Source organism: Micromys minutus (assembly GCF_963924665.1).
Source record: "Micromys minutus genome assembly, chromosome: 24".
Classification (NCBI taxonomy): domain Eukaryota; kingdom Metazoa; phylum Chordata; class Mammalia; order Rodentia; family Muridae; genus Micromys; species Micromys minutus.
The window spans coordinates 42,363,957-42,378,712 of NC_137959.1; the positions used below are offsets into that span (position 1 = coordinate 42,363,957).

The 14,756-nt window shown below is 53.9% G+C and overlaps 1 protein-coding gene across 2 annotated transcripts in view; it reads left to right on the forward strand.

Moving 5' to 3' along the window:
- Window positions 1-1,624: 1,624 nt before the first annotated feature.
- Window positions 1,625-14,756, forward strand: part of GSE1 (Gse1 coiled-coil protein) — a gene marked incomplete at its 5' end in the record, with an annotated part of 329,537 nt that continues 316,405 nt past the window's right edge. For both annotated transcript variants that reach the window (XM_080936776.1, XM_080936777.1), the window contains one exon: window positions 1,625-1,758. In XM_080936776.1, the coding sequence (XP_080792902.1) occupies window positions 1,723-1,758 (36 nt within the window). The remainder of the gene's footprint in view (window positions 1,759-14,756) is intronic.

The window sequence follows — 14,756 nt, forward strand, 5'->3', positions numbered from 1 at the left end:
GCGCCCGGCGCGCGCGGGCTGAGCGCGGCCGATGGCTGCGTGCTGGTGTGCGCCGTGTGCCGCTGCTTCCTGGCCGAGCAGTGGGCCGCCTTCGAGCGCGCGCGCACGCCCGTGGACAAGCGCGTGTACTGGCTCAAGAGGCCGCACCAGTGCGACGCGAGCGCGGGCAGCCGGCGCGGGGCCCGCGAGTGGAACGCCGAGGACGCGCGCGACTCGGAGCTGTCGGAGCTGTCGGACGCCGACGCGCTGCCCGAGCCGGAGCCCGAGCCAGAGCCTGAGCCCGAGCCTGAGCCCGAGGATGCGCAGGACTCCACCAAGTCTGGAGCCCGGCGCCGGCGCACGGGGCCAGGGGCGCACTGGGCTCCCGAACCGCGGGCCAGCGTGTTGAGGGGCATCCAGGAACCCTGGCCCGGCCCCGCTGCGTCCGACGGCACGGGCGGCGCTGCCTCCAGCCGGCCCGCGGCGCCCCCAGAGCGCAGCAGCACCCCCGAGGGCAGCGACGTCGCCGGCAGCCTCGGGGACGAAGGTCTGGAGCGGCCTCCCCGGACGCCCGCGGACAGCCAGGCCCGCTGCTGCTACGTCTGTGGCTCTGTGCTGTCACCGGCCTCGCAGCACTTGATCCACGTGCAGAAGCAGGAGACTCCCGCCCAGGCGCCCTTCTTCCCCTTCCTGTGGCTGCACAGCCCCCCGCCCGGCGCCCAGCCCATCACCGAGGCGGGCAGCACCCTCGTGTGTCCCTGCTGCTTCTCGTCCCTCACACACCAGTGGCAGAGCTTCGAGCTGGCCAATGTGCCGGTCCTACAGCGGCTCTACGTGGTGCCCCTGAACAGCCACGCCCCCGGCATGGCCTCCAAGTCCCGGAGACTCCCTAGAGAGGAGGGACCCGTCCCCACCGCGGGGCTACTGCGAGAAGCCTGCTACCTCTGCGGGGAAGACTGTACGCGGGATGCCCGGGCTGTGCCCTCCCGCCTTGTCAACGGCAACTCTGGGGGCTCCATGCACTTCCCTTTCCTTAGCCTTCTGCCCTGCCCACCCAACGCTCGGCCCCCCAACAAGCGCTGCGAGGTTCGCAGCTGCCCCAAGTGCTTCAGCGTCCTGGAGGATGTCTGGGCCCTGTACCGGGCATCACACAACCGCGAACTCATCAGCTCGGTGCAAGGCTTCCTGGGCAGGTATCACCAAGCCTTCTCTGCCTCGGATCCTACCCTGAGCGAACTGCCCACTTCTGCGCAGGGAGGCCCGCCTGCTGTCTGCTACATCTGCGGGGCTGAGCTGGGGCCGGGTAAGGAGTTCCAACTCAGCATGAACCCCGCCAGCCACCTGGGCGAGAAGGAACCCTTTTTTCCTTTCCTCACCGTCTATCCGCCCGCTCCACGGGCCCGGCCTGCAGACTCCACGGGCCTGGTGACAACCTGTGTGCTCTGCTATCATGACCTGCTGGGTCAGTGGCTACAGCATGAAGCCAGAGCCTCTCACCAAGCGGTAAGCGCCTGGTCGAGACAGTACCAAGTGGACACATTTGTATGTTTCTTCTGTCAGCAAGAGAAGAAACGCTGTCTGGGGCTGAAGTCAGTGAGAGTGGCCAGGCTGCCCTTGTTCCTGTATACCCTGAGAGCCAGCCACAGCCTGTTGGTGGATGACGGTCGGCAGCTGATCATTGGTGCCTGCGTGGAGTGCGGGACCCTGGTTTGTGCCGGCCAAGGGCTCGCCAGCCAGGGACCTATGAGCTGGAGCTCCCCAGCAGCAGGAGTAACAAAGGTAAGCGGTGGCTTTCATCTCTTGGAGCATCTGTGTTGTCAGAAGAGAGGTCTTCTGTTCCTTGGTGGTGTCCCAACAGGAGACGTTCTCTTTGGTTTGCTAGCTTGGCTGACCTTGGAGGCATGGGGCAGGAGGTTAGAGGATCTTGGGGGCAGGAGTGGTTGAATAGCTGCTGTTGGAACCAGCAGGCATGGAGCTGAAGCTGGGCGTGTTTGCTGCCCATCTATCAAATGGAGGAAGTTCAGGGCAAGGCTGTCGTCCGCCTGATAACATTGGTAATTAGTGCGGCCACGCAGGTCACCCGGAGGTCCCAGTCGCGAGTTCCTCTCACTAGCTCCTGACTGCCTCCTCCTTCCCAAGATTCTCACCCAAGTGCCTTTCGTCTGAGCCTTCCCGATGGCTTTATGAAGCAGATGGCAAAGGATTCCAGACGCGTAGGCGTGGGATACAGGCGCATGGGACCCGGGACAGTGGCCTAGACAACCTCTGCAGTGGATAGAGACTCTTCTTTGGGCGCCAGCTGTGTGGCGCTGGGCAGAGGCCTGGAGCCTGTTCTCAGGATGCAGCTGTCTGCCTGGTAGGAGGCAGTCTTGACCCTGGGACATTGGAACCCAGCTTTTTAAGAACCAGGGTAGGAGCTGGCTCAGGTGGTCCTGGGGAAGGGGGTGACAGGCAGGCATCTGGTTTGCACTCTGTTCTGCCCTTGGGCTGGGATCCTAATTCCTTCCAGCTTGTGCTGTCCTGTCCTGGGCAGAGGCCTATGTGGTAGATACAGGCCAGGGCCTTGTAGACAGACACAAAGGTAGATAGGTGGGATCTGCTCAGGAATGGTTGTTCGTGCGTTAAAGTGTCTAGGTTCTGCGATTGTGTGTGTGTGTGTGTGTGTGTGTGTGTGTATGAGTGAGTACATGCACACGTGTATGATGTCTGGGCACACGAAGGCTCACTTATGCAGCAGCCACTGAAGTGCCTGGGTGTCATTTTCCTATCTCACAATCCCCCTGCCTCACACACTGCCCTTATCCTTCCTCCCCAGAGTTGGCTTTAGACCTGGAGGTACCTTTAGATCTTTGATGTCACCCATCTTGTTTTGTTTTGTTTTTTTTCCACGAAGCAGAGCATCACCGGCTTCTGACGTGGAACACCAAGCCGTTCCTTAGCCACAGGTGTGTGGCAGCCGAGACTGAGGCTGTTGCTGGGTCTTGGAAGGGACAGCTCCACAAGGCCTAAAGTGCTCAAGAAGAGCTTGGCTCTGGGGCAAGACAGGCCTGGTCCCTGCCTGCCGCTGTCTTCTTTGCAGCAGAGTTGTCTGCCAACAAGTTCTTGTCCTGGCTGGGCTCCTTCTCTTGGCTGAGAAGTAGGAATACAGGCCACATGGTTTGTAGGGACATTCGGATAATTAAATGAATCAGGGGACATTTGAATGTCTCTAGCCCAAACTCACTGTGTTGAAGCTGCTCCTGATGCCCCTCTGTCTGGGCAAAAGGCACAGGGCAGTTTTGAGGGTAAGGCTACAGCCCCAGGCAAGATGCATGCTGGAGGTTTCCTACAGCGCTGTGTGGGTGGTTGATGCTCCCTGGGGGTGTGGAGTTCTCTCTGCAGAGTGCCTACCTTGTGCCAATTTGACCTCAGTAATCAAAAGAAGCTTGGGTCCCAGGCCAGCAGGGGCGGGAAGTGAGAGCTGTCTGCGGGCCCTCCCCCTACGCCTGTGTCCACGCTTGGGCTTGGGGCTTAGCTGAGCATTCAACCAACTTCTGCCCTGTCCTTGGCCCTCACCTTGTCTTCTGGGCCTTCTTACTCCAGCACTGAGACTCAGGTAAATCCCCAGACTTCTGACTCTCACAGCCAGCAGGTGGCTGAGGGTTCCAGTCTGGAGTTCAGGACCTCCTCCAGCCCTTGGGCTCAGCTCTATGTCTCATTGGAACCTGGTAATGTTGAAAAAAAGAAAGAAAAGAAAAAAAAAAAAAAAAAAAAAGGCACAGAGACAGGAAGAACCCTGCAGCCTTAGGGATGGGAAGAGCCCATGGGAATGAGCAGACAGAAAGTACCAGATCTGGTAGTCTTTGCAGGGAGGAAGTTCACGGTCCCTATGCTGAAGGACAGCTTCAGTGAAGGTATGGGGAGGGAAAGGGATATGTCTGCAGCCCTCGGAGGTGAAAAGACCCAGCCAGGCCTGTGCTGCAGTGTGTGTGTGTGTGTGTGGGGGGGGTGGTGACAGGCATGTCTCAGACTCCACTACGGCGATGTCAGGAAGGAGGGGTCATTCAGCTCCCAGGGTCCAAGTATGCCGGAACGGAGCCCTCTGCCCTCTGCCCTTCCTCTGCGCTCCTGTTCTTCCCATTTATCCCACAAATATTTATAGAGAGCCTGCTCTGAGACAGGCACCGTTCCAGATGCTGGGATCCGGTGGCAGGCACAGGCTGCAGCATCCCTGGGGAGGGACAGGCACAGAAGGTCCAAAGGGCCATTCCCCGCAGCAGCGCTGAGAGCCGCGAGGCCATCAGCCAGACTGGGTGCAGTGCAGAGACAAATGGGGGAGCTGTGCAGAGGGCCCAGGCTCTTGGCTTGTCAGGAGTGGAGACAGAGCCACAGCCTCTCCCTTGTTCCTAGGCTGGCTCTCCCGACCCCCTCCTCCTGGCTCCCCTCCCCCAGCTTCCCTTTCTTCCTGTGTGCTGGTTGTCTGAGGGCTTAGCTGGGAAGGAGAAGGGCCAAGAGGAGAGACACTTGATGAGGACATATCATATTCGAGACACTCCTGGAATATTGGAACCCTGGTAGGTGCTCCCTCGAATGAATCAATCTGAAAAAGACATGTCTAAGAAGACAGGAAGGGAAGGAAGGGAGATGGTACCCAACATCCTCCAGCTAGGATGCTAGCTGAGAACTGTCCCTCGTGTCCCGCAGGCCATGCCACCCCAGCTGCAGCACGGCTTAGGTTGTGGCTATGTTGGGCCAGGGAGGGCTGCAGCTTGTCCTTTCTGGACCTGACATCCCTACACCCATCCTGTGGGAACTGTGGAAAGACCCCAGGTTTGCCCTAAGGTAGACCTGGCCTGAATCTTTGAGGAACAGGCTGTGTGACCTTGGGTCTGACCCTTGACCTCCCCAAGCCTTGATTTCCACAGCTGGGTGACGGTTGCTTTGCGATGGCCGAGTGGGACCGTGGCTGCCTGTTCCCAGCATGCCTTGTGGCTGTGTGTTGCTGTGAACGCTGCCTCTGCCCCCAGTCAGTCCTGTCAGAGCAGGTGGGAGGGTGGCCAGGTTGTGAGATGGGCTTGGGGACAGTCTCATGAGGAGCTGACTCCTAGGCTGCTACCATTGCTATGATCCCTGTATCCATGGTTACCATATCTTTTTAAATACTCCAGTGGAGGATCTACCCCCCACCCTCACCCCATACTGTCCTAGGTGGAAAGGGAGCCCAGAGAGGTTAAGTAACTCAGTCATGGTCACTCAGAAGATTCCTGCAGGGTAAGCATGGGGCCTGAACTTCTGTTCTGGAATCTGCCCAATGTTCTAACCTGTCCTGCCCTCTGTCCCCTCTGTCCTCTGGCTCTGAAGGGTCAATGGCTCTTCAACCCCACCCTGTCACTTGTATTTCTCAGGACAGAGACCCAGGAAGCCCTATTGGAGAAGATCCTGCTATCTCTGTCACCCCTCCCTCCTTTTTTTCCTCCCTGGCCAATGAAGGAGTACCCTCTGCCTCTCCTCAACCCGAGTGGCCAGATGTTGCCTTTGGCTGCCTCCCATCTTCCACTCCCATCCGTGGGAAGGTGCCACCCCTGAGACCGCCCTGCCATCTCCCAGGCACTGGGGAGCACCAACTGATGGAGCCTGCAGTTTGGTACCTGCTGTCCCTCAGCCTGTTGCCAAGCGCCCGTCTGGCTGAGCACCCAAGCCTAGTTACCACAGTGCTTCTCATCTGGGCTCATTGCAGGTCTGCAGAGCTGCCCGTCAGGGCGGCTGCACATCTGTCCCCTGCTTCTTGGCATGCCGCCATCACCCGCTTCCCGCTCAGCAGGGAGGCTCTGGCCACCACCATTTGTCTCAGGCCCTCAGGATACCCGCTTAGGATCTTTCTGGAAGGTGCCAGACAGTGCTGGCACCTTCTTCCTGGCAGCAGCTGGGCAGCTGGGCTGTGGGTCTCTCTGAATCCTCACTCATTTCCCCCACCCGAGGGGGATGTCTCCGTTTCCTTGCGGGTGTGGGAGCCTTCTGATCAGGAGAATACATTTTCCAGATGCCTTCTGCTAAACCTGGAGGAGATGGGAGCCTACCACCTACCGGGAAAGAGGAAGTGAAGACACAAGGTCTTAAAAACCCTGAGCCTTCCCTGGAAGCTGGGGGGTAGGGTGGGGGGCAGGGCCGAAAGCTGCAGGCCTCATGTCTGCCCAGCTCTCTTGGGACCTTGCCCTGGCAAGGTTCATGCTGCAGGGAGAGCCTCTGGCAGACCTCCCGGTGGTAACTTGGGTCATGACTTCATGGCTGTGGAGGAGCCCACATCCTGAGTTCAGGTCCTCTGCCCCTTGTATCTGTGTTCTGGCCGGATAATAGAGAAGCCCAAGGCTTTGGCCCTGGCTTTCTGTTTCCTGTGTCACCTGTGTAGGACACACATGGGGCAGTGTGGAAAGAGCCTCTGCTCGGCCATGTGACTCAGTTTCCCTGTCTGTCACAGCAGCAGGACTGGTCTCCAGGGCAGTCTTGTGTTAAGGTTGTGGCTTGTGGTGTGTGGGCGCCATGCTATGGGGTTAGGGATAGGAGCCTCTCAGGGTTGGGTCAGCAAATTCATCATACAGGGCCAACGAGGTGTCTCAGTGGGCAAAGGTATTTGCTGTGCAAGCCAAGGTATCTGAGTTCAATTCCCAGAAACCCAGAACCTGAATGCATGTAGAAACTTCCACAGAGTTGTCCCCTGGGCTCCCACATACATGGGATAGCATTCAGAAGTTCCTCCCCCACCCAAGCATATGCATAAAAAATAATAAATGAATCAGTCTAAATTTGCCATACAGGGGCTGGAGAGTTGGCTCAACCACTAAGAGCACTGGCTGCTCTTCCAGAGGACCAGGGTTCAATTCCCAGCAGCCACATGGCAGCTCACCACTGTCTGGAACTGCAGTAACAGAGGACCTGACGCCCTCTTCTGGTCTCCATGGGTACTGAGCATGCACATGTTGCATAGACATAAATACAGGTAAACCATGTATACACACACACACACACACGCACACACACACACACACACACTATCCTGTACAGTGCATCATAAGTTCTGTCCCTTGAGGATGACATAGGTTACAGTAGCTTGTACTGTAAGGACCCACAGCCCACACAACATATGTGCATTTTGCTGGTGGCTTCTCTAGAATACCAGCTGAGGAATTATGTGTGACAGTGCTGTGGCAGGGACCCAGCTGATGGTCCCTTCCCTTCCTTCTCAGCTCCTTGGTCTCCAGGCTCACATAGATTCCACCCTCTGAGACATAAGCACCGGGAACCCTGGGATCTCACCCTAGCATTTGCTGTGCCTGCGGGCAGGGCACCTGTCCACCTGGCCCCAGATTTCCCCATCTGTAAAATGGGCACGCCTGGCAATGAATAAAGAGAAGGCTTCATCTTCTGAAACTAGTATTCTAATAGTACTACTTTTCTGTGTGTGGCACGGAGGAGGTCTGCCTGTGTATCGTGCTCTAGGAGACATGGGTTGGGAATGGCGCAGTTGGAAGACAGGCCATGGGTTGGGCGGCTCTTGACCTTCCCTGCTCTCCTCTCTTCTGTCCACTGTATTCACTGGGCTCATCTTGCCATGGCCTAATGGGGTGACTCTGTTTACCCCCTCCCCCACTGTCTATTCCTCCTTTGGCCAAGCAGCGATGTTGTGGATGGCAGATGTCCTGTGGCAGTGGGGTCTTGCCACTTAGCAGGCTGGAGGTCCAGACTGAGGAACCTCCAGACAATTTAGGACCAAGGAACTAACAGGGCAGGCAGGGCTGGGTTAGGGTCATCAGTGGGTCTGTGCTGTGCTCTGGGGACAGGTGTCACTTACAGGGGATAGGCAGAAGCTGGGGCCTGGTTTCCACCCTCCCAGCTTCGATTTAGAAGTATCTACAGGCAGCCATTGTCTAGACCAGTGGTTCTCAACCTGTGGGTCAATGGAACCTTTCCCAGGGGTCAAATATCAGATATCCTGCATATCAAATATTTACATTATGGCTCCTGACAGAAGCAGAATTATAGTTATGAAGTAGCAATGAAATAACTTTTTGATGGGGGGGGGGTCACCACAGCATGAGGAACTGTATTAAAGGTTGAAATTTGCTGGTCTAGATAGGACAGCATCCTGATCCCCATAGAATGAGCATTCTAAACCTGCCAGATTCTTGGTTCATTTGCTTCCTGCCCTCTGTGGGGGATTGAGATAACTGTACTCTTCAGACCTTCCACTGACAGGACCTGGGTAAAGGACGCAGGGGTCTTGGCTTCCATCCTAGCGTCAAGCCCAGAGAGCCACAGGGACCCAGTGGCAGCTCAGGGGCTGCTTGAAGCTTGCCTCCTGCCCTCGGGGTATCTAGTGGGTCACGTCTGATTGGCTCCTACATGAGTCCCCTTGCCACAGGTCCCTTCCAAGAGATTCTGTGTCATTGTTTGAGGCTGTTTTCCCTTTCATCTGGTCACGTGACATCTAGGGGTTCTGTGAACAGCAGGGCCGAGGCCCGTCAGAGCAAATTTGTGCAGCTTCATTTGGCTTCAGAGCCAAGGCGGCCACAGGGTGGGACCTGCCTCTGTGCTAGTCCAAGTTCTGGATGTGGCCAGCGGGCACCCGTCTGTCCGAGGCCAGAAGTCTTACGTTGTATCCTTGGGTATCTGGGTTCCCCCATGCCTCTCTGGAGACAGAATCAACTGTCCTCATCTCTGTGGGAGCTGAGAATACACTGATGTCTTTCTAGTCACATGGAGTGGCTACTTGTATACTGGGATGCTGGGGATTGCCTCAGGTACCCTCATGTGGAGGCAGCGTACTCCAGAGCCTTGGCCTCTGCCTCATGACCCAGGGCAGGTAGACCTCTGTGATGCGGACTCTGACATCCTCTTTTTTTTTTTTTTTTTTTTTGAGACGGGGTTTTTCTGTGTAGTTCTGGCTGTCCTGGAACTCACTCTGTAGACCAGGCTGGCCTTGAACACAGATCCACCTGCTTCTGCCTTCCGAGTGCTGGGACTAAAGGCTGTGCCGCTCACCACCCACCCGGCTCCATCCTTTCTTTATGAATGTTAGGGACAGGAGTGGCTCTGGTTGGTGGGCTCTGAGGAAGCGGTTCCCAGTTTCTTCATCTGGGATACATGTCTGGGCCACACCGGCCACTTAACTGTTGCTGGGTAGGTGGCTGGAGTGTTGGCGCTGGGAGACTTGTCCCAGCATGAGTCAGCTGAGGTGAGTGTCAGCAGCCAGTGTCAGCTTTTCACATTGTCTGATAAAGCAGAGCTAGAAGCTGTGGCATCCAGGGGGGCTCTTCATGTACACTCAGTGAAGTCACAGAGGCATTCAGTGATGACCCCAGTGTGGGGAAAGCTGACAGGACAATGTCAGGGACAAGTGTCTTGGGGGGGACTTCTAGGCAAGTTTATAAAGAAGTTGGTTCGTTTCTTTCCACCGTCCCCTTCAGAATCGCTTTGTGGTGATTGACAAGGCCAGAATGCCATCAGGGTCTGCCCACTCTTGACATTGATGCAGACTCTGCCAGGGTATCCCTTTTGGAAGCAACTGTCACCTGCAGCTCTGTGGTCTGCAGCTACCTGGGGCTCTGAGCCCCAAGGGACAAGACTGATTCCTCGTGATTCAGGCTGCCCTGCACTGGGCCCTTAAGCAGGGCAGTGGAATGTAGCATCAGCAGCCGCAGGCAGTGCATGGCCAAGGTTGGCTGACAGAGGGTAGGAGCAGAGGTAATGGCTCCCATACCCTGATGGAGGTAGCTACAGGCTAGACCCAGAACCCTAGATGATCAGTGGGGGAGGGCATCCCCACATATATCTCTCACCTCCGGGATCCCTGCTACCCAGCTTTATCATCACCTATATGCACTGGGCATTTGTGACCCAGAGGGGAAACTGAGGCAGCAGGAGTCGTAGCACCAGTTGCTATATTCAGCTCTGGGCTGATACCTCATCCCCTGCTGTGTTCTTTAGCTCCTGGCTTCTCACTCCAGCACCGGTCAGAGGTTCTACCTCCCATAAGCTGAGACATAAAGCAGGTAACATCGCTAGCAAAGGCAGGAATAGGCCAGGACAAGAGACAGAGCCATACGAGGGAGACAGGGACAGAAGATTCCAAGACCTCATTTCCGAGGAGCTGGAGGCAGTTGACTGCAGCCAGTGCACCTAAGATCAGAACCTCCCTTGCCCTATCTCTGGGCTTCAGTACCCAGCTAAGGGAGGTCAAGAGTCTGGAGTTCGATAACCTCTGGGTTTGCCCAATGACCTTCCCACACAGAAAGAACAGGAAGATGGCTAAAAAGAGCCTGGTTTGGGTTGGAGAGATGGCTTAGTGCTTCAAGAGCATTTGTTGCCCTTTTTTAGAGAATGGAGATCATATCCTAGGGTCACATTAGGGGGCTCACGACTACCTGTAACTCCAGTTCCAAGGGATCTGATGCTCTCTCTCAGCTTGTTTAGGTACCCACCTGCAAGCATACACATGCACAAAGACATACATATGTAAATAATAACTCTTTTTAAAAAAGAATCAAGAATGTATAGAGACCTGAGCTCCTGGGCACGGTGCCCAGCTCCTGGCAGGGTTTTTGCTTTTTTGTTTTCCTTCCTTTTTTCTTTCTTTTTCCTTTTTTTCTTTTGCCTTTGAGATAGTTTCCCTCAGTGTTACTGGCTGGACTTGGAACTCACAGAAATCCTTCTGTCTCAGTAGCTCCAGTGTTGGGATTACAGTTGGGAGTCACTATTCCTGGCTCTCATGAATACCTGTCTCTCATGAATACCTTTGCCTCTCATGACCAGTGCAAGGCCTAGCATACAGATGTATTCTGATTTTTTCTTCTTCTTTTGGTTAGTAGATGCTCTAAGACTCAAAGGGGGCGCTGAGCCCCAGTTTTGCACATAATCCAGGAGCTGACTCCTGGTTCCTTGAGGTCCTGACTGTTTCTCCCTCCCTGTCACATCTCAACAGCAGCTTTCTCTTCTTCTGCCTGTTTTCTGCTCAGTTTCTGCCAACCCCACCAACCCCAGCCACTCTTTGCTGCTGGCTAACCTTGGTGCTTGGCCAGAGGTACGTACCGTTTTCATGTTTGCTGGTAGCTTAGCGCTTGTCAGGCATGGCGTCACAAGCTCTTGGCCTGTGTGCGTCAGCCTGTTTGGCCAGCCACATAGAAGTGACAACTCCAGCTGAAGACCTCTTGGCAGCCAGGGAACAGCATTCCTGAAAAGCGTTGCTGTTGGCAAAACCACAATTAGCAAGATCAAAGTCTCTGAGAAAATGGGAGGGTAGGGGAGAGAAACTATAGGAAATGGCATGAAGTGTGCCTTTAAAAGACTCAGCAAATAGAAATTCACCAACATACAGCTGCCAAAACCTTTTCACCCAATCTCAGGTTGAAGACTTATCTTCAGCCAGGCACCAGTTCCTACACCACAGATGGGGAAGTTGCAGTTGTCTTTACGTGGAAGGGAGGATCCTCCTGAGCACCATCTTGGGTCAGCTTTGGTCATTTCTGAGTTTTGGATGTGTCCCCTGTGTCTGCATGGTGGTCTGGTTTAGTGTCACTCCTCTCTCCTTTTGTCAAGCTCCTAGGTCATCTGTAGGTTCTGTAGTGATGACTCCTTCCTCATTCCAGCCTTGGTGAATATGGCCTTTGCATAACACAAACCAAAAGAATGTGAATCTCCACTCACACATGGGCAGATCAATAAAACATGGTCTTAACCTCTGAGGTGTTCCACCTCTTTCTTTCCCTTCTGACACATCTCACTATGTATTCCTGATTGGCCCAGAACTTACTGTGTCCCAGAACTTACTGTGTTGTCCAGGCTGACCTTGAGTTCATGATTGGCCTCCCGAGTGCTGGGATTAAAGGTGTATGCTGCTACATGAGGCTCTAGTCTCATAGACCGTGGAGTGCGTCACCTGCTGCAGGTTTGGCTGGGCAGTTAGTTCATAGATCCTCCTGTCTCTTTCAGTTAACCTGGTATGTCCTGGCTTTTCTATGGGTTGTAGGGATCAAACTCAAGGCCTCACACTTATGCAGAGATGCTTTACCCACTGAGCCCCACACCTACATTTGTTTTTTTTCTTTTTTAAAAAGATTTACTTATTTATTTTATGCACAATTACACTGTCGCTGTCTTCAGAAACACCAGAAGAGGACATCAGATCCCGTTACAGATGGTTGTGAGCCACTGTGTGGTTGCTGGGAATTGAACTCAAGACCTCTGGAAGAATAGTCAGTGGTCTTAACCACTAAGCCATCTCTCCAGCACCTCCCTCCCCTTTTTTGAGACAAGGTTTGGAGTAGTAGCTCAGTGTAGTGGACTCAATATTCAGTCTATAATGGAGGGTAGTGTAACCCTCCTGACCTCACCTCCTGAGTGCTGGCTCACAAGCCTGAACCAGCCACCATGCACAGAAGGTTTATCTACGCACATACGTACTCCTGTATGTAGGTATGCATGCATGCACATACATGTCTGTGTGTACTGCAGTCTGGATGTGGAAGGTCAGAGGGGGCAGTTTTCAGGAGTAGGTTCTTTCTTTCCACCAAGTGAGCTCTGGGGATTGAACTCCGGTCCTCAAGCTTGGCAGCAAGTACTTTTACCTGTGGAACCATCTTGCTGGCTCTAGACTTAAATATGTTTTTTTAAAAAAATGTAATCACATCATTCCTGTCTCCCCAGCTCCCTTTGGCTTTTCCAGACAGAGTTTCTCTGTGTAGCTTTGGCTGTCCTGAAACTCTGTAGACCAAGCTGGCCTCTGCCTCCCAAGTGCTGGGATTAAAGGCGTGAGACACCATGGTTGAACTAACCTTTTCTCTCCAATGTATAATGAGAAAGACATCATTAAGGAACATAGACTGTGAAGATACCCCGCCTCCTTGCCCTGAGCTGGGCTGCAGTTTGAGGACCCGCTACATCCTCTGAGGTTAGCTTTTGATTTGTATACAAAGTATCCACTACTTAAAATATTGAGGAGAGAGTTCTCTGCCTTTCTACTAAGTATCTTTATCTGAGTCTGTGTCTCTGGGCCTCCCATCTATCAAAGGCTGAGGTCTCTTTGGGGTCATGGAAGGGGGTGATGGAAGAGTCTACTCCCACCCCCCTACACAGCTGCCATGCCCCTGTGGGATCCTCAGGCCAGGACTCAGAGGGTGAGACCCCCGCCCCCTCCCAGGCTGCACAGACCCCCTTCCCCCAGCTTTCCCCCCTCCTTCTAGATCAGCCTGGAGCCCAGCCTGAGCCTTGGCCAGTTTCTTCTGTGTGAGTTTCATTGTTTTAAAATTTTATTGGGGTTTGGAGTGTAGCTTGGTGGTCTGAGAAATTTCTTCTTTATTGGGGCTTTTCTGGGATGCAATTCACATATAAAAGCTCCTCTAAAACTGTGGACTTCAGTGATTTTTGGACACTCAGGAATTGCACAACTATCAGCACTGTTTATTTTAGGTCATTCTCCCCTCCCCTGAGGTCCTGGAAACACAGTGTGTGGCCTCTCTGTGGATTTTCCTGGTCTGGAGAGTTCACAAAGATGGGAATGGATACTATGCCTTTCACTCCTTTTCATTACCGAATAATGCTCCATCACACATGGACCACATTTTATTTATCTGCCCAGCTGTCAGTGGAGATTCACATCCTTTTTGTTCCTGTGTTTTAAAAGATTTATTTTTTGACATGTCTGAGTGTTTGCTTGTATATGCTCTTGGAGTCCAGAAGAGGGCATCGGATCCTCTGGAACATCCATGGATGGCTGTGAGCTGCCAGGTGGTGCTGGGAACTTGGGTCCTTTGCAAGGGCAGCAGGCGTTCTTAGCTGTTGAGCCATCTCTCCAGCTTCATGAAAATCCGTACACAAGTTCTTACATGGGTCTCTCCCTTGCCCCACTTTTCTCTTCTACAGAATCTCATTGTGTAGCCTAAGATGCCATTCACCTTACGGCGATCCTCCTGCCTCAGCTGCCTCAGCCTCTAGAGTGCTGGAATTACAGGTGTGTACCATTGCCCCTAGCTAGGGTCTAGTCACCCCCCCCCCATTCACCTCTTGGGGGACTGCTGTGTCAGATTGCTTTCCAGAGGCTTCCCTGCCCCCTGTCTGCCAGTAGGCATGAGCAGATAAACAGCCACAGGTAGGAGGGTGTGTCTCCTGGCATAGTGCTGGTTGGGAGTACTGACTGCCCTTCCCTCCTGAGGACCCTGGTTCAGGTCTCAGCAGAGCCACACGCTTACCAGTGCCTGTGATTCTGAGTCCCAAGGACTCAGCACCCTCTCCTGGCTGCACATTTATGGTGTACATACAAACATGGTGGCAAAATACTCAGGTACACAAAATCAATCAATCAGTCAGTCAATCAATCAATCAATCAATCAAACAAAACCACGCTACAGTACTCCCAAACAAACAAAACCACGTGACAGCACTCCCGGGCTGAGGCGTGGTGGGCAATCATGTGTCCCTTTTTGTGTCTTGGTTTCTGCGTCTGTAAATTCATCAGGAAGGGGCTGAGTTAGTTAACATTAGACACACAGCGGTCTCTGGATCAGGAAGCCTGGTGTCTGGTTAGTAACTGGCTATGTTATTCTGTTGTTGTTGTTGTTGTTGTAGAAATTTCAGAAAGAAACACAGGAGGAACCTGCAGTCACCCTCAGGCCTGTGGGCTGCACCATTCACACCGTCTTCAGTTTCCCTCTGCTAAGATGGAACTTGGGGTCTGTTATTCTGAGCCCTGGTCACTCAACACCTGGTGACATAGGTAGCTCCTGATGTCATGTGGACATAAGTTTCTTTTC